Here is a 25,622-nt window from a genome sequence, read left to right as displayed (position 1 = left end):
CTAAGAGTGTCTACCATCACTCTTGCCGGTCTCATGCCCAAAACGCTGCAAACTAGCTGAAACTACATGTATTTCGTAAAATTGCAATGAAATCTATCTAAAAACACCAAAATCCGGCAGAACGCACGAGTTTTTGCCAAATTTTACGCAAAAGTTGACAAAAGCGCTCAATTCGACCTGAAAAACACTTTTTTTTTTCTTTTCAAAAATCAGCCTATTTTACATTCAAAAGCACGATGTCTTTAACAAAATAGGGATACAATCCATGTGAAAACACTTATTCCAGCTAAAACGCAGTCTTCTCAGTAAAATTTGGGCTGATTTTACCCACTTTTTGTGTAAATAGCTGCCAAAACCCTCTAAACTAGCTGGAACTACATGTTTTTCACAAGATCGCCATAAAATCTTGAAACGTTGCTTTAGGGACCTTTATGCCTCCAAAACGAGTTTTTACTTTAAAAAAAATGGAATTAGCAAAGATGTTAAAGGGGAAAAAGCTGTGAGAAAGGAGAAGTTTAGTGTTGCTGTGTGATATGCCGCCCAGATATATCAATTTATTAATTTAACGCCTTTAGCCGTGGGCAGAAGTTTTTCTCTAGACTAAGAGGACCCTCCCTATGTTGACGAACCTCAATAACTCGTTGATTTTACTGTTTTTACACAGATTTGATTTTAACCATATTCGCCAAAATAACTGCCAAAACACGGCAAACCAGTATCTCGGCCAAGAGCGATATTGGCCATTTCACACATCCTTATTAGATATGAATTTTATTAAAGATTGTCATTCTAGCATATGTTGGCTAGTTACCACAGGTTTCTTGATTTTCATGGGAAAGTGGCATTGGTTGGTACCATGACCAATCTCCTCGACTTTCCCATGATTTTCATAGGATGTTAGCGACCCATACTTCGAACCTCAGTTATTTATTTTTTTTTTTTACATTGGCGCGAGTTTCACAACTTTCTTGTGGTTTGGCATTGACTCAGAGTTGGGCTTATTTTTATGGCTAATCCATCGGCGACTTTCTCATGATTTTCTTGGGTTCTCAACAGTGACACGCACTTTGGAACCATAATTTTATAAATATGTCAACACTGGCAAATACTGCTAAAATCTACACTCTACTAAACTCCATGTACCACAATATCCACACAACTGCGTGTGCCTACTTGAAAATCCTAACCCTAACCCTAAAACTATCCAGTTAGCCTAGTATTGTATTGCTGGTTTGAGTGACTAAACTGGCTCAAATGATCCAGCTGCTTAAAAATCTAAGCACAGAGTAAGTTTAAAAGATTCAATTTTGTAAGGTTTCGAAACAGTTCCAAAATTAACATGCACATAGCTCAGTGTAAAACATCGAAGCTTCTAGGACTTCTTATGATTCCTACGAACGTACACACCTAATGCACGTCAATTTGCCTTTGTTGTCCTCGAACGATCACGTCTTCATGGTAACGTGGTGTAAGAACTGTACAGCACTTTATAAATATATGTTTTACTTGACGGTAAAAGTTTGAATCCGTACAAGGAAACGTAACGGAAACAGGCGATGATAATATTCCGTTGACAGAAATGCAACGGAAACGTGTCGTCATATTTCCGTTCAGGAATCATAACGGAAACATAACAGGTCCAAGGAAGAAGTGAATGATGTGGAAACATAGAGTTTCATTTTTCCGAATTACGGAATCATGCTATTTCGTTCTGTGCTCACTCTAACTCTGTGCTATCCTAAACCTAACCCAAACCCCAAACCAATCCTAAGCTATGGTAAAGGGTTTAAGTCAGGGTTGAGGATAGGGTTAGGGCAGGAGCCCATTACCTGGTTAGGGTTAGAGTTTGGGTTGCTTCGGGTCAGAGGGGTTTAGTGTTACAATCAGGGTTATAGGGCTAGGGTAAAATTATGCCTAGAGTTAGCGGGGTTTAGTGTTAGAATTAGGGTTAAGGCTAGGATGAGGCTATGCTTAGGGTTGGCGTTAATATTTTTCTACAAGCATTCAATTGCAGGGTTTTTGGTATTGTGTTTGTAAATTTCAGTAACTACTTGAAAGTTTACTGAAAAACAAACGATAGGCCGACTGGTACACTTACAGGATAGATAGAGAAGGTTGGGGTTAGGGTTAGGGTTAGAGGGTCTGCGGTTGAGGTTAGGGCTAGGGTGAAGGTTTGGGGTTAGGGTTTGGGGGTAGGGTTAGTGTTTAGGGTAAGGGTGTAAGCCTCTTCAAAAATATTTTAAAGAAGATTTTGTCACCTTTTTCACTTAAATAACCACCTGAAGAATTTTGACCAGTTAGATTATTTGAAGCGGTTGGATTAATTTTGATTGGGGTTTAATAACTTTTAGTAGTTGGATGATTATTTTTACCAGTTGAACCACTGTAATATGCTGGATCTTTTTAACTAATGTTACCATCCTTACCTGAATTATTTGAACCAATTTCACTGGTTACACATGCATTATCCAGTTAGACCATTTCAACTGGTTGGATTATTTAAACCAGTTTGTCCATTTTAGATATTGGCATCATTTTATCAAGTTGGATCATGTTAACCAGTCGCACCATTTTACTAAGTGAGATCGTTTCTTCCGATTGGACCATGTCACGTAATTAAAATCTTTTCACCGTTTAAACCATTTTATCTTGTTTTGGCTGGTTGGACCATGTTAACCAGTTGCATCATTTTGACTGGAGTGAAAAGTTCCGTTCTTAACCCGAGCCCTAACCCTAACCCGGGGTTAGGGTTAGGGTTAGGATAGCTCGCAGCTAGAGTTAGGGCTTGGGTAGGGTGGGATTATGATTAGGCTGAGGGTCACAATTTTTTCTGAAAACATCCAATTTTTTTTTGGTATTGTGTTTGGCTCTAAACTTTAACAACTACTTGAAAGTTTGCTTGAAATCAAAATATACCATTTTTTGCCAAAATAACTGCCAAAATGCGCAATTCGGGCCTTTTTATCAATTTACACTTGGTTTAAGCTTGGTTTTTGTGTTTTCCCACAGACTCTTAAACTATTTTGCTGAGAACATTTTTTGCAGCGTTTTTAAAACTGAAATAAGCTTATTTTTGCAAAAAAAACAAACGTGTTTTTCAGTCGAATTTAGTGTTTTTGTCAACTTTAGCGAAAAATTTTGCAAAAATCGTACATTTCTGCCGTATTTTAGAGTTTTTAGACAGATTTCGTCGCGATCTTGTGAAAAACATGTAGTTTCAAGCTAGTTTTCAGTGTTTTGGCAGTTATCTTGTCAAAAAATGGGTAAGTCAGCGCAATTGTTTTTTTTTTGGTTTTTAAGGTTTTGTTTGCCCAAATTTTACTGAGAACACTGTGTGTTAGCTTGTCTCCATTGTTTTTTCGCAGATTCTATCGCTGTTTTGCTGAAAACATAACGTTTCAGCTTGTTTGCATCGTTTTTGGTCGTGAAATAAGCTAATTTTTGCAAAAGGAAAAAAACCTGTTTTTCAGCCCAAATTGACATAAAGGATACAGAAGAACATTTGCTTATTGCCTTTTTTTTTTGTCCTTACTCATGAAGTTGATTTTGGCATTTCAAACAAAAACTCTGCTAGAGCATTAATTGAATGACATATCATGCACTTACTTTGAAGCAAGAACACTTTTTTTTTAATTCAGAAAAATACCTTTTTATTTTTTTTTAAGGACTGCTGGATATAACCTGTACAACCAAGATGAATTTACATTCATTATTTGTCATAACTTACACTAAATTAGAAATTCAAGTATGAAAAGAGGGTACTAGCCCTTTAATAGTGTTCAAAATTTCCATATGCAGGGGTACTTGTGGCTACTGGAGAAGAATCAGTCTTTAACCCTTCACCCCCCCCAAGGGAGATAATAAGTACAGATATCCTCTTCCCTAGGGGCAACTAGCTCAAAAGTGAGTGATCTCAAGGGCCCTCCAAAAACGTTTTCTACAGCAATAACTAAGCTCTACAGAAGCACACTATGCAGACAAAAGGTGTAAGAGAATCAATGAATTCTTTAATTCTTGGTCCCTCCCAGGCCAACCTATTGTACAAATCTCATGACATCTGTTCCAGTTTCATCAGTCAATTTTTCAAGCTTCAAGCTTTTCCTGCAATTATGTACTTGTTCTTGAAGCTGAAAACTAACAAGGTTCCTGTAAATTAAGTTTACATAACAACCTAACAATTTGTGAAAATCACACAAATCCCAAGCTATATCCAGAATTATGCTCTTAATAAAATAAACTTTTAAAGCAAATTGGGATTTTGCCCTAGTTCTTTTTATTTTTTTGTTACTTTTTAAATACATTTGTATAAATAATGCTCCCCTAACTCTCCCCAAAACTTTTAGAACAGATGCAAACTCTTAAGAATGATCAAGCTTTACCTTATTATTAAAAATTTTTTACATCTTAGACTACCAAGTTATCACAGAGGTTTTTTTCGGTACTTTGACCTGTTTAACACCTAAAAAGAAGAACACATACATAACACACACACAATCAGCCAGGTCAAAATGTGCTGCAGCCAACAATTTGGCCACCTACAATGAAATAGCTGCCAATTTCACACATGTCAGACTTCTATTCAGGACAAGATTTGGCCTCTGCTGCCTATTACTATTGCCAGCTTGCCTGCCACTCAAAATTTCAACTGAGATTGTACATACATACATGTGGGATTAGGTTACACGAGCGAACCTGCACTATTGAAAGAGGTCAATGAATTATAACTCAAAGAAACATTGATAAATAAAATAAATCAATAGAAATGACAAAAATTAAACTAACAGCAGACAGCACTTTTTTGGCCTTCGGGGCCTGATCAGTGCAGTGATCTTCAACTAAGTGCTTAATTTGGACATAAAACCAAAACTTGTTATGGTTAAATATTATTATTTTTCTTTCAATATTCCCATTCCAGCTGATGTATATTATTTGAATAACAAATCTTATTAGCATGTTAAAATCACCTGAGGACAAGGCATACACTTTGTGCCAAAATTGCTTTGCATCAAGTACGTTATCTAGTACATCATTACCATCTTCAGGTATTTCTAATTTACTCTTGAAAATCACACAAATCATAAGCTATATACAGCATACAATTGGCAGCAAATTATTAAAAGGGAATGCAGTAATCTTTAATAATAAGAGTAGCTAAATAACAAATAGCCTAGTCAAAATGTGCCGGTAACCAGGGATTTGGCTTTCCACACAGAACATTTGTTAGGCGTCTAGTCTGGACAAGGTTTGGTCTCTACCTTCTGTTACTATAGCCAGCTTGCCTACTTCTAAAAAACGTTTTGACTAAGCTGAAAAAAATGTTTGAGAGAAAAATGGCCACAACAAGCCCACTTACTGCAAAATAAGAAACATAAAAGTAACACTTCAAATTAATACAGAATATAAGCCTTGCAGGATTTGGCTCTCAATAAAATTAGTTAAAATAGCCGATCTTGAGTTTAACTACTCACTCAAAATGGGCTGACAGCCTGCAATTTGGCCACCTACAATGAAGTATCTTCCACTGACTTCACACCTTTCAGACTGCTTTTCAGGATGAGGTTTGGCCTCTGCTGCCTATAATTACAACAGCCAGCTTGACTACTACTAAAGAACATTTTGACTGGGCTGTGCAAGTGTTACTAGCATATAAAAAGCACCTTCAGGTAGATTACAGCAAAGCAGACTTTGTACCAAAACACTTTGCATTAAGTACATCATTACCCTCTACAGGTATTTCTAGTTTACATGTGAAAATCCCACAAATCACAAGGTATATTACATCATACATGTTGACAAAGCAATCAGGGGTACATTTTTCATAATAGGATGCAATGGTCTTCAGTATCAAGATTATTTGGTACCTAAATAGTAAAATGTTCGAGAGAAGAAATAATCATAAACATTTTTTCTTTCTCATCAGTATCGACTTCCAAAAGTAATGGATAATGACCACCTAAAACAAAGAAGAAATAAATCAAATTTGTGATTTCACAGGGCTTCAATACGAAACAACTATACATATCTTTTATTTCCTACCACTTACAAGTGGCAGGAATGGCTGAAATGGCCTTCACGTGAACACAACAGAATCCTATGCGTGTATAACCATGTAGAACTATTTATTCGGTATCGAAATTACATCCCAAATGTCATGATATTTGACTGAAACTCAGCTTACCCATCTTTCGTTTAGACTTCGAAACTTGCTGCTTTTTACCACCGTTTCAATGTTTTCTTGTTGTTCAAAAGGTGGTAGGGCCATTGCAGACCGTGATTTTTTTTTTACTTGAGAACCAGATCACAACACCCAAGCCTTTTCAGGCTAAAATATTAAACTACTGAGATTTCCTTCGCCGCCGTAAGCCGCCATTTTATCTTTCCCTGAATACTAGTTCCCAAGCTTCGAGCCCGAAGGTCTCAGACATGCACTGAAATTATGATATTCGTTATTTCAGGGCCAATTTAGAAATAACGATAATCGTTATCTTGGTGTCGAGATCATGCTGATCACAACTGAACGCACATTTACCCCTTTCCTCCGCCATCTTGAATGTTGTAAGACAGTGGAACCGAGTCCTTCTCTTTATTTAACACGGTAAAGAGCATTGGTAAAGAGTGCCACGAAATTACTATATCCATAAATTTGGTGCCAATTTAGAAATAACGATAATCGTAATTTCGGTCTCGAGATCATGTTGGATTCCATCCACCAAAACCACCTTGGTCGAGAGGGACTGAGATGGAATGATGGACAACTCATGACATGAAAATTACGAAGCTACGACAACATGCCGACTCATCCCGATGACTTAAGTGTATCATTTGTTTGGGAAATTGCGTCAAAACTTTTTACTCAAGAAATGGTAAGTATTAATTTATTGTTCGATTGTAGTATTATAAAACATTTTACGGAGCAACTTCAGAATACCCCGCAACTCATTTACATGTCACTGAATATGAATAGCGTCTATTGTGTTATGCCTCAATCTTCAAAGCCTCCCGACACATGTAAGTGAGGCGGAAATGAGTTGCGGGGTATTCTGAAGTTTAGCCCATGTGACGCAATTTTATGCAGATATTTCACGTATTTAAAAGGTGCCCAGATGTTACGTAGTTTTGGTGGATGCCATTGGGGAACATCCACCAAAACTTTGACCAAAACCATCAACAATATATTTTTTAAATTTTATCTATAACCACTGTTAGATGTTCAGGGAGACAAAAGATTTATACCACTAATTAGCAGTTAGTGCTCTGGCTAATTATTTTTTATGGTGCACAATTGCTGACCGACCAAACGTTCATAATGATTATCATAACTCTTAACACATAGAATAAAGTGGTTTTGGTGGATGTTTCTCTCCATCCACCAAAACCACCATAGCAATTTCTGCTACTTCCTTACAGAAGACTGATGTGACCTGCTATTTGGAGTACATAACCACAATCTATTTCTTTGTGTAGAGATATTTTGCAAAGTTCTTGAGTCAGCACCTTTTATTATTGAAACCATAATCATAACATGGTGCACAATATAGAATACAAAAGGTTCTGGTGTGGTAATCATGTAATCTTGAAACAGGAGAGTTTTTAACTGGCTTAAACTGATTTAAACAGGCATTTGTAACAAAATTCCAGGTCCAGAAATTTCTTCCACTATTTCTGCTAAAATCATAACTTTTAAGTACAACAAATCAGCACACTAGTAATTGTTATCAAGGGTCTGAAAATCCTATAAATCTTTCACATTTCTTTCAAGTAACCTTTAATTTCACATAGATGAATAAGTATACGCTCAAGATGCAGAATGTCTTACATTTTACAAACTATTTCCCTTTTTATGGATAGACAGTGAAAGGCCTTTGCCACATTGGTGAATCAAACCATTGTATACCATGCATTTTGTGATAATTGTTTGTTTTTGCTCACAATATCCAGAAAAATGGAGGGGATAAATTTAAATAGCAAATTCTATTTATGGTTAAAATTAAATAACATTGGAAGATCAAATTAACTTTGTACTGTTTAAAATTCAGTTTTGGTTTCTTGCTTATTCCAGCCTCTTAATATTCAAAAGCATTCCTTGTCATTTTTGTGTTCTTCTGTGTACATAACATGAAAAATAAACACAGAGAAAGGAAACCGCAAAGGATTAAACTTGAAGCTAAAGCAAAGTTTAAGTCGAGCCATAGCTGATCCAAATACTGAGCACTTTGTATTGTAACCCATTTAGCAGTAAAGTTTATCTATATGTCTGCCAGCTTGTCACAAGTCTTACCCCTCTCCTTCAAAAGTCTCTATAAATAAATTTTTCTTTGTGGTCCCTAACTGATGATAAGTATATTACAGCTTCTCAATTAAGTGATATCTAATAACATCACCCAAGCGATATTCCCTAATTCTTAAGGCTTACGTCCAATGCCATAAGTCTTCGTTTCAAATTTAATACAAGATGAAAGAGCGTTTTGTAGTTGTAACAGAGGAGGGGAAATCTACTTTTGTTCATTAAGTCGTACCAGAAAACACTCAAAAGAAAACAGCCCAAGCTGCGTACAGTGAGCTGTTCGTAAACATTTTTTCACCCGTATTGTATAGCATTTGATGGATGTTAAATTTAGTAGCCTCTATTTGGGCGAAAATATGTACGGATATTTGTCCTTGGACATTATCTGTTCATCGAAGCTCGCAGTTTTCCTCAAGCTTCACTTTCGCAAAACTGTTCGCATCTTGAAAAAGATAATGTCCGCGTAAAAATATCCGTACACATTTTTGTGCCAAATAGAGGCTATGGTTTACATACCCCCCCCCCCCCCCCCCAGTATTAGCTGGCGATATTTGGTCACCTGATCACGGTTTGACCAATCGTGCGCGAGCAAAATATTTGTGGGATCACAATGACCGTGATCGCCATGGTTATACCACAGGCGGCCCAAGCTCACGTCTCGAGAAAAAGCCAACGATGAATTCATGAACGCGTCACGCGTTGTGTGACTCGGTGTTAAGTTACGGGAGGAACCGTTGAAAATTTGAACACGTTATAAGGCATAGTATGGGGAACGACATATGGTCGATTTACAACGATAAATATTTCGAAATCTGAATATTTTACACGTAAAATCAATAAAAACTTACTCATGCCCTGTGTATCCGTCGTAGTTCCTAGCGATTTCTGCTGTTTTAAGCTTGCTTTACCATCACTGTTATCCATGTCAAAAGACGAAGTCAAGGCTGCACACTCCGATTTCGACCTTGGTCCACGCGGAGGTGGTTTGCGCCCCGAAAATCCTCCCGATCGGCATTTTTCTCAGCCACACTTTACGATCTAAGATCGCTGCACCCTGGGACATGTCTCAATACCAAAACTTCACGCGCATTTCGCTGGAAACGAGTGTTTTCTACCTGAATTTCCAAGTTCGCTTCTTTCTGGTTATGCTTTGAACACGAAGACTGGACACGGCCGCGAAAGAGACTTGGGTACGAGGTCAATTTTCTCTCTACCGTGAGTGGTACGGTCGATTAATGTACAATACTTACCCCATCTCCACAGAGGCAACTCGCCTTAACCTATTGTCCTAATCAACCAATCAGACAGCGAGTCGAAAGTAAAACAGATAAACAACGTACAAAATTTGAATATTCTGTGGGGTTTTCTGTGAGCATCTAAGCTTCGATTATTTTCGCGAAAATGCTATCGAAGAGGAAGAGATGCGGTGAAATTAACGGCGAAGCGAATCAGACAGTTAAGAGTGGCAAAGTTTCAAGATGAAAATCCTAATATTTCATTTTGGGAACTTTACTGATAAAATCACGGGTGAAAAGCTTATATTAATAGAGAACAAATTTCCTAGTGCGAACCTAGGATAAATATTTAGGTATCATAACTTTTCGCAAGTTTGACGTCGGAATCCGATACGAATATTATTTTTTCCTACACGTAGATTTCTTGTGAAATTCATGGAGAGGTGAAATATTTCGCCACCTGAAATTGACTGTAATTAAAGCGAACGTTGTATGTGAAGTCTTACATGCCGCAATGTAAATACCGGCATTGTCCACATGATGTCCTAACGTCGATTGCATCTACCCTTCCATGCATGGCCTATCAAACTACAATGTTTTGCCAATTGATGTCACTAAACGTATGGAAAAATGGAAAAACCCTCAAGATTGGACCGAATTACCCATGATCTACCCCCCAAATTTACGTTGGAGTAAATGTCTATTTAGTCACCGGAAATCCATTGTAAAGGACAATAAAATTTCGATTAGCTAAGCCTATTGTGAGCACGCAGATTGTCAAATGAAGTTCATTGTGTTAGTGTTCATAATTTTCCTTCATATGAAAACTCGTTCTTTGCAATATTCAATAGAGTAGTTTGGTGGTTAAGGCGAGGTGTCTCTGTGGGGATGGGGTAAGTATTGTACATTAAGCGACCGTGCCACTCACGGTAGAGAGAAAATTGACCTCGTACCCAAGTCTCTTTCGCGGCCGTGTCCAGTCTTCGTGTTCAAAGCATAACCAGAAAGAAGCGAACTTGGAAATTCAGGTAGAAAACGCTCGTTTCCAGCGAAATGCGCGTGAAGTTTTAGTATTGAGACATGTCCCAGGGTGCAGTGATCTTAGATCGTAAAGTGTGGCTGAGAAAAATGCCGATCGGGAGGATTTTCGGGGCGCAAATCACCTCCGCGTGGACCAAAGTCAAAATCGGAGTGTGCAGCCTTGACTTCGTCTTTTGACATGGATAACAGTGATGGTAAAGCAAGCTTAAAACGGCAGAAATCGCTAGAAACTTTGACGGATACACAGGGCATGAGTAAGTTTTTATTGATTTTACGTGTAAAATATTCAGATTTCGAAATATTTATCGTTATAAATCGACCATATTTCGTTCCCCATACTATGCCTTATAACGTGTTCAAATTTTCAACGGTTCCTCCCGTAACTTAACACCGAGTCACACAACGCGTGACGCGTTCATGAATTCATCGTTGGCTTTTTCTCGAGACGTGAGCTTGGGCCGCCTATGGTTATACAAAAATGTAAAAAGCGGTGAACCACGTAAGAATTCACCTCAATAGCATCCACAGGGGAAAGTGGGATAGAAATCGTCATAGTGCGATTAAGGAACACCCACCCGAGTTGGCCTGTTAGTACCAAACTCCCTGTGGGAGGAGAAATGGGCGAAAAATTCCCTACAGGAAGAAAGGGACAACAAGGAGAGCTAAAGGAAAATAAACTTCCCATTTCTGACTTTCAGTGACGTGTTCCTCGGGGATCAATGGTTAAAAGTTACAGTATTTATAGATCTTTCGCCTCGATCACTTAAAAAAAGAACTTAAATGAAAAAAGGGGGTAAATTTCTAAAGAAAATGTGGTGCCGCGTCTTTGGAGGGTATTACAAAATAATTCGGTCGATCAACTGAGTTGATAATGTAAATCAGCCACTGTAAAGAGTTTCTAGATCTGACGTTTGGAGCGTTGGTCCTCACCCCTTTGACAAATCGACCGTTGCGGCTACTAAATTTAACATCCATCAAATGCTATACAATATCGTTGCTGCCGATACACAATACAAATCCAGTACTTATCAAATTACTGACGTCACGCGTTATGGACCTCCTAGGGCTCTCAACATTTGGTGATGTGACATAGCATTGTCGGAAATGAGACTAAAGAATCTGCTATGTTCCGAAACTTCACGTTTTATTTAATAAAATCAACTTAATCTCCCGCTCTCTCTCACCGTTCTCTGTCCCACGCTCTGGTCTCTCTCATTTTAAATACATAATATGATCCTATTGTTCAATCATCTGTCACTTATCGCAAAAAGTCAACCGGAAATCAATTAACGCTGAATAATCTCTCACACATTAACATATCATCGACGACGGCCATCTTTTTGTTTAAAGCCCTCATAATGGCGTCCAGTAAACCTATCTACACAGACCGTGGTTCTAGGATATCTAAGGAGAATCTGTGTATGGTTATTGCCCTATGGATGGGAGAACGTCAACTACAATCTGAAGAAGACGACTCTTACCATAAAGTTGGTGCTGTACTTGTGCGTCCCGACGAAATGATTCATACCGTTGATTGCAGCCGTGATGGCGTCCATGGAATTGCACGGTTGATGATTAAGCACTATGATGTGGCTAAAGATTGTAAAGTCTTTGTGTCGAGAAAGCCGTGCTCCTTTTGCGCAAAGCTTCTGGTACAGTCTCAAGTTAAGAGGGTCTTCTATCTACCTATTAAGCCTGAGTACAAAGTTGAAGAGAAATTAAAGGAGGAAATGTTACGCGTCGATAACTTGTTCAAAACAAGCTGCATAAGCCAGTCTGTTTTCGTCCCTAAAGTAGGGAAAGAAGTGTTTGCCAAGGCTGAGAAATTAAAAGAAACGCCTAAGGATATTAGAGATAGCATAAAAAATGAGCGGTTTGCACAGTACTGGATTGAAGACTGGATGGAGAGAGCGAAAACTCATCTTCCATGGCCAGCTTTTGATGATAACATGAAACAACAGGTTCGAGATGATTTCGAGGAGACCATGGAATGGATGGCTCGGATTTTAATCGGAATGGAAAAGGGATACACAGTTAAGCAGATCAACGCCACGTCAAAGAACGGGACCGTCTCCTTTGACCCAGAGAGAAATGAAGAGCATAAAACTGCTTCTCTTCGTTTTATAACCTTGGCTCAATTTTTAGCCCAACGATCAGACGATCCGAAAACAGGAGTGGGAGCGGTGATTATCAACGAAGCGCAAGAGGTCCTCGCTCTTGGGTGGAATGGATTCCCCACAAAGGCGCTTTATGGCGAGTTTCCAAGGGCTTCACATGACGACAACGCTGAAGACAAGAAGTACCCGTACATGATTCACGCTGAACAAAACGCCCTGCTGATGCGGAACACCAAGAGTCTGACGCACGGAATCTTGTTTGTAACGAAGACGCCGTGTGATGAATGCACCCCACTTATTGAGATGGAAGGTATAAAAACCGTTATTCTGGGCCAAAAATTGAAAATAGAGGGAGGGACATACGGAACATTAAGTTATAGAAAGTTCGCTGAAAAAATTGAAGGTGGTGTCTTCAATTGTTTTGAAATGGAGATCACTGACAATAAACCTCCCGAGAAAGCTGTACAAAACCTGTCTCAAATGTGAAGAGGGTCGGAGCTGAGGAAAAAGTTGACTGTTTATGCATTTTTCGGTGTGGGAAAAATGTTAAATTAAATTAATTAGATTTAATTCGGTTTAAGTTTGAGGTGACTGACCGTGAGAGTGATTTTGAATTTCAGTCTCAATTTTTTTGTCTTATCTATTTCATTTGAGTCAACTGTTAATGGTCTAGCCATCTACGTCTTGTGTTATATAAATGGACGGCTTGATTTTTCATAAAACTAAAGTTAAAATCAGTTTCTCTAATCAGGCACTTGTGGATTGCAATGCAATGATGAAAAAACCTTCTTTCCGCATGAAGGTTTTTGCATAGCAATCCACAAGTGCCTGATTGGGGAAACTGATTATAACTTTAATTTTATCAAAAATGAAGCTGTCCATTCATATAACACAAGACGTTCCAATGATCTTCGTTTACCCCTTCCTCGAACTAACTGGAGTAAACAAACATTTATCTATCAAGCTGCGAAAGACTGGAACAGTCTTCCAAATGTTCTGAAAGAAACACATCTCTTATCTATGTTTAAATCCAAGCTGAAAACTTTTTTAAAAGATTTTGATTAATTTTAAACTTTGATATTTCGATTAGTTATCGATTTTAAGATTTTGACTATTTTAAAATTATTTTTATTTATTTATAAATACATTTTATTTTATTTATTTATTTATTAATTTATTATTATTATTATCATTATTATTATTATTATTTTATCGCTTAAGGTAATTAATTGAATTAATTAGTTAATGAGGGCCCCACTGAAAACCGCTTTGGCGAGTTGGGCTCCCTCGTTTATTATTATTATTATTATTATTATTATTATTATAACTGAGTCAAATCAAATGGCATAGGCTTATATCAAGATCAAGCAATGAATAAAGTTTCGTATGTGTCAGTCTTGCATTTTGTTTTTGAATGGAACTTACCAGTGTCCACACATGTTTAAATCAGGTGTCTACTTTCCATTGATGAGTGGACAAAATACCTTCTGAAGATGAACTGCTGATTAACATCACAAGAGACAGCAGGTCAAGTAATGACTTAGCTCTCTGACACAGACTCCTTTGAAGTCGCCCAGTCCACCAAAAAATATTATCAAAGGGTTCTTGGAGCCAGCTCATTCATGTTGTGGCTTAAGTTTGTATTGATATCTTAGAGTTGTTAAATATAGGTACTGTTGAATTCGGTTTATGTGAAATTCCAAGACTTATGGATTAATTTTATTTTCTTTTTGGGCAGTTGTGAGATAAGAAAACTTATGCATTTGTCGTGATAGGAATTGGAAAAAAGGTTGTGTGGGCTGGAGGTGGGATGGGCAGAGGTCATTAGGCAGACAGTGTCCTTTTTGTTGGTGTGTGTGTGTGTTTGTGGGGCGGAGGGTGGGCTATGTGGGCATGATCAGGCATCAAATGTTGCTCTAGCAGCGAAATATTTGTAACCCTCATCTTTCACGATCATTTGCACTATTGTGAAATATTCCTTGCCCGTTTATTGATATCTTTTGTTTTTAACAAAGCAGCCGTTGCATTTGGTTTTTAACAAAGCGGCCACAATCGCTCTTAACCCTTTCACTCCCAAAAGTGATCAAGACAGAATTTCTCCTTACAATATCAATACAATATCAAGCAGGCAGGTGATGAGAATAGAGAAGAATATCAATCATGGGATTATTGGTTGATCCAATACCAAATTCTCTAAACTAACATCATAAGAATTGTATGGCAGATAGTAAGGAGAATTACTAATTAGATCTGGGGAGTAAAAGGGTTAATAGAATTTCGAGCCTTCATATAGTCTGATTTTCACCTATTAATATTTGCGTAGTCACCAAACAGATGAGATAAGCTGAGAGATAAAACCATCAAGGACCAAGGACGAAGTGCAGAGCTGTCAATAGTTACTCGAATATTGCGCGTGTTAAATATTCGATAGTGACATCTTATTTACATCTACATCCACTTTCATTAAGTTGGTAAATTCTGTACAGACATCACACCAATCAACTCGCGCGCAAAGAAGCCTCTAGGAAGGCTTGAAATTATACGTCTGTGATCAAGAAACGGGCAAGGAATAATGCACAATAGTGCAAATAATCGTAAAAGATGATCGGGGAAAAGCGATTGTGTGACGCTCGGTAAGTTGTAAGATGACATGTCATAACGTATCAGACGAAAAAACAGTATAAATTCTCAGTCTACATTTTGCACCCAGTCTGCAGTCTGCATTTTGTATCCAGTCTGCATTTCATACCCAGTCTGCAGTCTACGGTGGCCCACAACTGTCTCGGCAAAACAAAAAGTCACGGCACTACAAACTTTACTCACGGCAAAACAAAATTAACTCACGGCAAAATACCACTAATTCACGGCAAAACAAAATTAACTCACGTAAAAACACCACTAATTCACGGCAAAACAAAATTAACTCACGGCTAAACAAAATTAACTCACGACAAAACAAAATTAACTCACGGCATAATTAGGCACGGCCCTGAAGTGATTGGGTGGCTCGTGTTCAACCCTTTAACCCCTGAGAGTGACTAGCATTTAATTTCTCCGAACAGTATAACCCCTGCATCACACGGTGAGGTAATGAGAATGAAGGAAATGATCACCAACTAAATATTCTCTAGATTGATAAACAAATTCTCCCTGTCAGCACCTTAGGAATTGTATAGAAAACAGTATCGAGAACATGCATACTGATGTTAGGGTGTCAAGGGTTAATTAAAAACGGACTCCTGTTTATTATTGGTACGATTAGAGCTACGATCTCGGTAGTTAGTTTAACTCCGTCAGGCTACAACACCAAAAATCATCTGTCGTTATACGCAATTTGGCATAAAACATATTTCGTATTATTATAGCTCAGACGTGAACTGTCACTTGATCACAGCAGTAGTCTAGTGGAACCTGGATGCGGCTACAGTTTTAATTCCTTATCTTGGGCGACATGTTCAACAATGAATTTAAGAGCTGTGAAGCCAAAATGGCTGAGTAGGAATCTTTCAATTCAGTCCAACAATGTGTTCAACACAAGTCATGTTTACGATAATATACCGAAACTTTTACGAATGTTCACGTATGAAACACGAAATGTTTTTTTTCCTTTTAGTTTACTAAGTAAAAACTTCAGGGTTATTAAGGGTGGGAACAGCACTCGAGTGAGAAGCAACAGCAGCTGTGTTCTCAGCCAACTGTTGGTCACTTTCAAACACAAGTGGCATGTTCATATGTTCACTGTTACTGGTGGATTCTGTGGACGGAGTTTGCATGCTGTAGTCTTGAATACCATGTTCTTCGCCTGTTGTGATCAAACTGTTGTCATCTTCAACTGTAAGTTGTTTAGTTTCGTCAGAAGCTACTTCCATTGGAGTACAGACACCTTGCGCGGTTTCTAAGGGGGCAGACTCTGTTTGAGAAACTCCACAAATATCGGTAGCAAACTGCGCATTAGTTTGTTGTGGCGTCCCTGTGATTTGCACGGGAGCTGTGAAAGACTGGGCACTCTGTGCGACAAGTTTCTCCTCTTGGTTTCCAAGTAAAGAGTCACTGTTTTCACTATAATCTCTCACAACTCCCTGTCCACCCGGTAGTGACTGCAAAACTGATTCGGTCACCATGTCCATTGGTCGTGTTTCCATGGTAAGAAAATTCTCACTCACATCAGTTTGTGATAGACTGTTAAGCTGGGTGTTTCCAGCTGCCTGTACAGTGGTAGACGTTGGCGCGTTAACCACTGGTGACTGTTCACTTGTTCTTTCACTCTCTGCTTGTCCGTCAGCCTAGAGGAAATTTAAAGTTTTTGTTACAATTGCATGAAATGGTCAATTAGAAATTACATTAATGAGGGAAAAGACAGAGAGAACTCTCTTTTTGCATAGGGGTACGTGATGGTTTCTGGCGCATAAAACTCCTTCGAAACGTGGTACCTGTTGATCATCAAAGACGACTTCCTTAACCAGTGACGTAAAGTCCATTCCAAGAGCCTGGCGCTTGGTTTGCGGTTCACCCTCGACGCTCTCTTCTTCACAATTAGCTTGTTTTGTGTCTTCCCTGGATGTTGCTGCACTGAGAACAGCTTCAACAGCTGCTTGGGCCGTCATCACCTGCCCCGGAACTAAAAAAAAGTGAAATTTTCACATAAAGCTCTAGCAAGTTTAAATGAACGCGTCGAATCCTGGCTCGGATCTTTAAGAGATTGATTTAATAAGAAAATAGAGAGCAGACGATAATTCAAAGTAAAAATGAGCAAACTGCTTGAAGCGCGGGAAAACACGAGTGACCGAATCTCGATTGGTTTTGGTTTAGGATATCATTGGCCAAAAGAGTGGCGCGAATTTTCTCGACAAATCAAAGACCGTAGAGAGGCAAAACCAATGCAAACCTCTATATTCATGTGAAAATTGCTCTAGTTTTGCGCGATTCTGTGTAACACAGGCTCAGTTTCTGCTGGTGGCCTATGGAGTCGGTCTTCCATTTTTCTTCCAAGAAAAAAAATAAGGAAGGGGGTGGGGGGGGGGGCAGACTTATTATTTATATAATATTATTTTGTAGCATATCTCCCGGACAGCGTGTAGTTATCGTACCTATTTTCACATGGCATAGTTATATGGATATTGACACAAGCAAAGTTTTGAGGGTAACTAGACTGAAGGACAAAACGAGATGTAAATAAAAGAAACAACCTTAACATTTTTTACCAGCATAGGACAAATAAAAAATCGATTCCAAAGAGAGTTACCGGAATCGTGTGCCTGACTGCTGTCTGCTATCTGGACTGTTCCAAGGTTTGAACCAACTCTGATCACAGGGCTAGTACCTCCTGCAGATGCCTGCAGTGCAGAGTCGAGCATGCTCAAAATGTTACCTGACTGTCCATGAGCTGCAAGGTAAGCTGCAGACACAGGCACTTGGTTGATACTGTCCGTTTGTTGAGATGTTAAGAAAGCCACAGCACCACGACTGCTGTCCAGTGCTTGTGGAATGAATGCAACAGTTTGGGGGGTTGCTGCTGACCCCTGTGTCTGGGCTGTTGTGTTGGCTTGTGGAATGAATGCTACTGCTTGTGAACCAGCTGCAGAATGTAGTGAAGCATGGCTCAAGCTTGCCACCTGTGATGCTGGTATGGTTAAAGAGAGTGTTGTTGGTGTCTCAGAATCTGATTGACCAGAGAAGAAACTGCTGGCATTCACAACTATTACAACTTGACCTGTGTGGAAATCATTGCATCAGAAAATAGTCAGCATACATGAAGTTCTAGTCCCAAGAGGAAGCAGAAAAAAAAAAGACAGAAAAAAATTGAGACAGAAATGTTTTGCAAGTTTATAGTTCACCAGGTTGGGAACTTACCAGGTTGCAAATTTAGACTCAAAATTCTCTTTTCTTCATCTCATGGTAACTAACCTGGTCTCAGTGTGGAGCCCTGCTTACTAGTGGCTCTGGGGATTACTTTTAGCTTAAATAACAATCTGTCTTCACACAAACCTAAATCATTAACATGGGTATTCTTACCTTCATCTCTACCAGTCCCAGAGCCCTGAGTGATAAGTATCTGTGGCTGAGAAGAAATATCTACTTCTGCTGTTTCTCCTTCACTTCCCTGGATAATTTCTAATTGTTGTGTTTCACTGCCTTGGAAATTTTCCCTGCCAGACTACAAAAGCAATTTCAGTACTGACTAAAAAGCCAAGACATCAATATTTGAGATAAATCAATTACAGTTAAGCATGCTCTTATGGGTGATTTTGAGTGAGTGGCCATCAGCCACAGAAGATGGGCAGGTAAGCAGCATAACAATGCCACCAATGATCATAATTTGTCATGATAGAAATAGATTTCATTTGGACTGAAAATCAAGTAAAGCAATGATCCTCATGCGTGCTGCAATTTAAGCAATTGTAGAAAAGCCTGAAAAAAATTCAAACTTCAAAGGGATTTGAACCCACGCCTCCTCAATATTAGTTGGCCCTACTACCAACTGAGCTACGAAAGCCACTACTAATGCTGCAGAAACTCTAAGAGCCTGCTGGCAGACTAAAAAGATTACAAATATAGAAACTTTTTTTCTCCACTATGGATGGGAAAGCTGCTGATTACAGTCATTTTGAACTTCTTTCTTTCTTGGCAATAAAGTCATTTGTAACACTGTTTTTTTTTTAATTTTATGCAGTTATGTAGCTTATTATTTTGTTTACTATGGAACAAAACTAGTCTGAGGCAAGTTCTTGTCCTACCTGCTGAATCAACTGTTCTTGTTCTTGATTACTTAACATTGATGGACGTGCTGACTGGTACTGTTGCTGCATGCTAGCCAAAGCCTCAGCTGTCTGAGATGATTGTGATAGTTTTTCTGTTGGATGCTTTCGCTTGCGCGTTTTCTCTTTGAGTTGTGGAGAGCTTGGTGGGAGATTTGTAAGCTATGAAATATAGGACAAAAATTTGTTTATTATATTTACAAGATAGTTCTCTAACAGTTTTTACATATAAGTATGTTTACCGAAGCAAATGATCCTGCCAACATGTACCAGAAGACTATGGAACAACACTTTAAATCTATCAGGATATTTTAAGCAACACGTGTTGAGAGTGGGAAATTAACATTCTTATTTAACCCTTAACTCACATACCAGGTAGACAAAAGATGAAAAGAAAGAAAAATATTGATTAGGGGGTTATTAATTGATCTAATAACAAATTATCAGAGCTAAAATCATAAGTATAGTATTGCAGACAGTAAGGAGAATTACTTAAGAGATCTTGAGAGTGAAAAGAAAATTCATAGAAAATTCACAAAGAAAAATTGCACCTAAAGTTTGAATGCTCTTGAAAGCAACTAACCAACTCAACTTACTGGGGGAAGTGGCAAAAGAGCTCCAGTAGCTAGTGCCATCTGTGCTTGGTGAATATGATTCTGGATATCAATGATGGTAGGGAAATACGACTTGTTATGTCTGGGAGGTGGTTCTAAGTTGACAAAGAGTTCTTTCTCCACATACTCCTTTAAGCAGTGCTTAACAGTGTAAATCCCAGTGACACCTCGAGCCACAAGTTCACGAATCTTATGCATGACCTCAGGATTGAGACGTTGACCTTGACTGTCACCCTCATCAGGGTCCATGGGAATGTCATCCACATCATGGTATTCATGAGCTAATGGAAGAGGGAGCTGCACATAGTACCTAAAAGATTAACACCAGGATCAGACAATGACCTCACAAGTGGGTTCTCTTTGTGCTGCAAACATCCCTAGGAAAGTAGGAATTAGACTTTCATTAAATAACCCAAAAATCCACTGACCAGGAGAGCAGAATATGATATAATATAATTGTTCCTTAGAAAGAAGCACTAATTTCCAAATTCTTACTGGTAAAAAAAAAGCCTTTATACGGGCTCAAGTGGCCCATGGGGCCAGTGCTTAACTCTGGTTTTCTTAGCATGAAGCAGCTAGGAGTATTGCTACTCCCCCCTGGATGGGATGCTAGTCCATCATTTGCAAATGTGCTGGGGGATAACCCTGCGATGGACTAGCATCCCATATTCTGCTCTCTTACTGGCCTTAGTACAAAATATTTTTTTAATCAAAAATAACAATTTAATCTCTGTTTAAGTTACCTCTCTTCTCCTCCAATATGAACCCCTACAAGCCGTAATGCTGTAAGTGCTCTTTCCTGAGCCTGACGAATATTTTTTCCCTCCAGATTTGGATCTATCCTAAACTCTGGAAATTTGCGCACTTTTTTGATATATATCCTTGCAGGACAAGTTGGGCGATGTCTTTTGACAGGATGGCCATGTTCATCATAGTCAACTTGTTTCTTGTTTACAGAACCTTTTCTTCTTGGACCATATTGACATTCCATAACTGTTGCCCGGCGACCTTAAAAATGTATCATACCTAAGTGTTAATTGCTGGAGTAAAATAACAGTTCAATTGAGTGGATAATTTTTCCCTTTCCAGGATCTTTCATTCTAGTTCAGTTTTCAAGCTGATATTTTTTTGGTGTGTGTGATCTAACTTTTGCTTTTAGACCTTTCTTAAAAACTCTGCACCTTCTTATAAACCTGATACTGTGAGAAATCACTAAATATAATTTACACAAAGTTAAGTGTTTTAAAATTTACAATCCTATTTGCCTTGATCTTCAAATAGTACAATATGTATCTTGTCAATGAGAAAGGTGATGGGAAGAAGAAAAAACATTGAGAAAACTCTGCTTGAATTAAAACCAGACTCTTGGAGCTTAAACTATAAGGAACGTACAGCAAACAGGAGAGAAAATTTGTAATACAATCTGGTGAGAAAAAATGCTGATTTGAAGACTGAATGTCAGATACATGTCAAACTGCTAGGGTTACCCTCTTCATTTAAGACCATGGTTAGAACAAATACATCTTTCTTATTAAACCAATGTAAAAAACTGGAAGATCATCAGGACTGAGGCAATCAGAGCAGTAAATAAGGCTCTATGATGAAGCTAATGTTACAAGGGTCACCCCCATAAATATTCCATTGATGATTGAATTTGATCAAAATTCTTTGGCTCCGGTCCTTGGCACTGATTGATAAAACTAAATTAAATTGTTATCAATGTTCACTTCCTGTAGTGTGGTTCTTTTATATTATTTCAATGACCCCCAAACCAAAGGTGGATTTATAACTAGCCCAAAATACCTGTATTCAGGAATGGTATTCCATCATAAGGAACATATTGGGATTTCCACATAAGACGAATTGATGGTTTAGCTGAAGAAGGGGATTGTCTGGTTCCCCAGCAACTGTTGGTGTGCTGTTTGTGTAGCGTGAGGATCAAGTCCAATTCTACTTCAGTAGTAACATATCCCCTGTAGGAATCCCCTATGAGCTCACAGTCGTGAAGTCGCGCAGCCCAGGGGTTATTCGCTTGTACGGCACTCGGTAAATTCGCTATTTGCTGAGAAGCGTCCAGTGAGGTACTTGCAGAAATCGCTACATTTTCAGAAGAAATGACCACACTATCTTGAGTGCCAGTCACGCTTACCACCACTGACTCGTGTTGTTGGACTTGAGGTATACTCTCTGACATTTCTTGTCCGCTTAACGTGGCTGAAGCTCCCTGAGTATCTATAGAAATGCTCTGGGTCGCTATCATTGTTTCTGAAGTTGTCATCGTCTCGGGTAAAGCAGATGCGGAGATCGTAGTGATTACGCCAGCTTGTCGAGGAATAGTTTGGATTGTTGTTGGAATACTAGCCGACATTGTGTTTTGGAGAACTTCGGCCGCAGAAACTTGCTCAGAAGCCATGATTTGTTGTTGAATTGACTCGCTCGACAAACCTTCGGCGGAATCCGCCGCCATATTGCATCAAAATCGGCTAACTCTGGTGAGTTTTGCGCGTAACAGATGATCACTCTTATCAATGAAACAGTTTCTCGTGTTTACGCTTGAAAACGAGACAGGAAAGGGGCTAAAAATAATAGCGCCAAACTTTTAAGGAGAGCCTCGCTTTACAACGAAACGATGGCCTCGACCGCGTGGAAGAGAGAAGGCCTCCTTTTCATGCTTGACCGCGGAGAACTCTGGGATGTTTGCAATACCCCGGATTAAAATTAAAAGAAAAGAAATATGGGAGACCTATCTTGGATAGGGGCATATGAAAAGGAAAATTAGAGTAAATTGAAAGGAAAGTAAGTAAATTGTAAAAAATTAATTCAAACAAAGAGGAATGAGGGTTGTATAACGATAATTGTTTCTTCTACAATACAGGTTCGTCCCTGTCTGCTTGTCTTCCAGCAAGGAACCAATCACTTGCCCGTTATGATGTGCAGGGTGATATATACCTGCTAGCTTTCTTTTTTCTGCCATTGGTAAAGGCGTAGTATAAGCTTTAGAGTGCCTGAGCATTTCCGTAGAGGACCAGACGATTTCCGAAAATGGCTTAAAGAAATGAACCAAGATTAACTCGATTCCACACCAATATGCAATCAAACGTTTCAGCCAAAGACCGATCATTTTCATGAATTTTTCATTCTCGTATCCACTCAAGTTTAGTTTACTCTCGTATCCCTTCAAGTTTAGTTTACTCCGAGTATTCTTTGAAAAAAATTTGTTAATTTTGAGCCGGTCAGCAGGCGTGAGATGGCGCGAGATTGAAACTTTCCATCTGCGGTAGTAAGACTTGATAGGTCACTATTCTTCAATAAGTTTAAAATCGAAGACAGATTCTACATTAAAAAGGTGAAATCCGCGATCCTAATCGGCTGTCGTCAACGTACTTAGCCAAGGTGTAGTTAAGTTAAACACAAGGATGTTTTGAGGCTCACCAAAAAAATTTTGATTGCTTCTGAATACCAGCAAATCTATACAACGATGATATCATGGAACTGCACAACTGCGTGCGCGTAACCGGTGAGCAAACGAACGAAGGGAGAACGCAAACACAGCGAGTCTAGAGGCGTTTAATCATGCTGTCGCTCATGACCAAAAAGACAAAGGATAGGGTAGATCTATGGTGGGCAGGGTTTGGGCAAATGTAATACGGCGATCAGACGAGATAACTTGTAAGCTTCGGATGACAAAAAAAAAAAGAACAGCTACTATTGTTATCAGCTTCCTAACCAACTAGGAGCATTGTGTGCGTCTACCTTCATGTGGTATTTGAATTAAGAGAATTTTGTGTTAGCTTTATTCATAGACGCCAAAATTTGATATCAACAACATTCTCGTTCCTAGAGCCACTCGGTTTCACTTTAATCGAGTGGCTCCCCGCAATTGGGTAGCGTCCATAAGCTGACCAAAATGCAACAATTTGCATTTTAACAACATAGATGCATTGAGTTATGTATCAACTTTCAGTGTTTCGATTCCTTGTGAGTTAAACTTGTCTAGGTGTCTATAAGCCTTTAAAATTCCTTTGTGAGTCACGTGCCATCATACCAACACTGTGCACTCACTTCTGTCTGGGAAAGAGCTCTTTTACAAAAAGCCCGCACTTTCTATCGATCGTGCACTCACCTGGCGCCTTAAGAGCTTTGAGCTCAAACTTCCCGACAAAAAATATTGTGCAAATTGAGTTAGAGTGAATAAATATCTTAACATAGCACAGATGTGTATCCAGGATTTTTCAAAGGGGGTCACACTGTGTCAACAGAGGGTACTCACTAGTTTTCGCCGCCTGAATATCATAGGTTGTTTGCTCAAAAAAGAGGCTTGAAAAGGGGTAGAGGGGGCCACGGGCATCTCAGGACCCACCCTCCTAGTTGTGCCCTGAACGGACTGTCGCTCAGTATGTAGCTATAAGCACTTCTAGTATAGTACTTGGATATCCACTTCGTGTTGCAATGGCGTTTTATTTGACAACGCCACTCATTATCTAACCCGTGTTAGAGAGCAAGTAGAACGAGTAGCCTAAAAGTGCGCAATTGTAAACAAAACAAAGAAAGAGCATGAGTATGTCTTGTCGAAAAGTTTCAAACGACTCGTTTATTTGTACTGAAACAATAAGATTATTTGCTATTGATTGATCGCGTGATAATATTGATTTGGGGATACACTTCTTGATTTCGTTTCGCTGGCTCCGTTCAATTGGGGCTTCATCTGTGAATCCGTCTCACGGTTCATTTTCGATTTTAGACTCAGTAAAGAAGGTTCGAGGAGATAACAACAGTTTCCTTTTTGCTCATCTTGCAACGTGACGATCAATGATTCTTGATAAATGCAAAGTGCATTCGATGGGTTTGTTTGTTAACAAACAGGTTCCACTTCACCATTTTTCAGCTTAAGGTCACAGATGACGTCAAAATGTGGCAGGACAAAAAGAATCAAACCGGACCCCCAGGCGAGTTTTTCAGGGTCACTTATGTTCCTACCGCATTTTGGCTTCTGGCATGATCTACAATTGAACAGAGACACGAAAAAATTAGGTATACATCTGAATTATATAATATAATGAACAGGAAGGTGACATGGAAAAAATTACAAATTGCCTCTTAACGCTTGACCGGTCGCGTTAAATGTTCCTGTTTAGGTATTGCAAGGAACTTGGCGTCCGTCTAATGCTTGTGAACAGAATCTACAATACTTATTCATAGTTTTTGTAGCCTTCGCTTACCGAGTTTATCCAAAAATATCTCGCAAATATTTTAAAACCGTTTGCCATTTTCGAAAAGCAAAGTAAACAAATTTCATTGACGTCATTTAGGCGTCTGACCTCTGTTAGATTATGGGTAACGACCAATCGGAGCGCGACAGATACATATGGATATATGGGACTATGAGATGTTCGATTTGGTGCTTAGATGCGTCTGACAAAGACCATGGATGTGATATGTGAATTAACTTGGTCTTTCTTTTAGTCCGTTAATACCGGCTTTAATCTGCGGGCACACCGAGATTGTATTTTTGCCGTTTACCACTATCAAAATGATGCGTTCTGCTGGTAACTTAGGTGATCCCTTTTTCTATTCAC

At 38.9% G+C, this 25,622-nt stretch overlaps 2 protein-coding genes and 2 long non-coding RNA genes across 5 annotated transcripts; 1 reads left to right on the top strand and 3 right to left on the bottom strand.

Moving 5' to 3' along the window:
- Nucleotides 1-3,622: 3,622 nt before the first annotated feature.
- LOC149049954 (uncharacterized) lies at nucleotides 3,623-6,698 on the bottom strand. The gene is made up of 2 exons (XR_016184013.1): nucleotides 6,179-6,698; nucleotides 3,623-5,953 (listed from the first exon to the last, which is right to left on the bottom strand). It is a non-coding gene; the product is annotated as an uncharacterized LOC149049954 (long non-coding RNA).
- A 3,805-nt stretch (nucleotides 6,699-10,503) lies between these two features.
- Nucleotides 10,504-14,071, top strand: LOC113674858 (dCTP deaminase). The gene is made up of 2 exons (XM_089197593.1): nucleotides 10,504-10,814; nucleotides 11,911-14,071. Exons 1-2 carry the CDS (start codon nucleotides 10,739-10,741, stop codon nucleotides 13,161-13,163), a joined length of 1,329 nt encoding a protein of 442 aa, XP_089053719.1. The 5' UTR covers nucleotides 10,504-10,738; the 3' UTR covers nucleotides 13,164-14,071.
- Nucleotides 14,072-15,898: 1,827 nt separating this feature from the next.
- On the bottom strand, nucleotides 15,899-22,724 carry LOC113674842 (uncharacterized). 2 transcript variants are annotated; one of them, XM_027191339.2, is made up of 8 exons: nucleotides 21,850-22,724; nucleotides 20,790-21,054; nucleotides 20,029-20,356; nucleotides 19,412-19,594; nucleotides 18,690-18,831; nucleotides 17,920-18,387; nucleotides 17,108-17,295; nucleotides 15,899-16,960 (listed from the first exon to the last, which is right to left on the bottom strand). In XM_027191339.2, the coding sequence occupies exons 1-8, from the start codon at nucleotides 22,511-22,513 to the stop codon at nucleotides 16,295-16,297; spliced, it is 2,904 nt and encodes a 967-aa protein (XP_027047140.2). In that variant the 5' UTR covers nucleotides 22,514-22,724; the 3' UTR covers nucleotides 15,899-16,294. The 2 variants fall into 2 exon arrangements, with proteins under 2 accessions (XP_027047140.2, XP_089053718.1); XM_089197592.1 differs by having other exon boundaries at nucleotides 18,046-18,387; nucleotides 21,850-22,720.
- Nucleotides 22,725-24,609: 1,885 nt separating this feature from the next.
- LOC149049953 (uncharacterized) lies at nucleotides 24,610-25,311 on the bottom strand. Its single transcript, XR_016184012.1, has 2 exons — nucleotides 25,266-25,311; nucleotides 24,610-25,046 (listed from the first exon to the last, which is right to left on the bottom strand). It is a non-coding gene; the product is annotated as an uncharacterized LOC149049953 (long non-coding RNA).
- Between the last annotated feature and the right edge of the window lie 311 nt (nucleotides 25,312-25,622).

The sequence above is a fragment of the Pocillopora damicornis genome, chromosome 2 (genome assembly GCF_964200805.1).
Source record: "Pocillopora damicornis chromosome 2, jaPocDami1.2, whole genome shotgun sequence".
Classification (NCBI taxonomy): Eukaryota; Metazoa; Cnidaria; class Anthozoa; order Scleractinia; family Pocilloporidae; genus Pocillopora; species Pocillopora damicornis.
This window is presented reverse-complemented; position numbering and strand designations above follow the sequence as displayed.

Coding starts and splice junctions, on each gene's coding strand:
- LOC113674858 (XM_089197593.1), top strand. CDS start 10,739: ATGGATAACAGTGATGGTAAAGCAAGCTTAAAACGGCAGAAATCGCTA. Junction 10,815..11,910: donor GACGGATACACAGGGCATGA/GTAAGTTTTTAT, acceptor TTTTGTTTAAAG/CCCTCATAATGGCGTCCAGT.
- LOC113674842 (XM_027191339.2), bottom strand. CDS start 22,513: ATGGCGGCGGATTCCGCCGAAGGTTTGTCGAGCGAGTCAATTCAACAA. Junction 21,055..21,849: donor AATACCATTCCTGAATACAG/GTATTTTGGGCT, acceptor TACATTTTTAAG/GTCGCCGGGCAACAGTTATG. Junction 18,388..18,689: donor TGGGACTGGTAGAGATGAAG/GTAAGAATACCC, acceptor ATTTCCACACAG/GTCAAGTTGTAATAGTTGTG.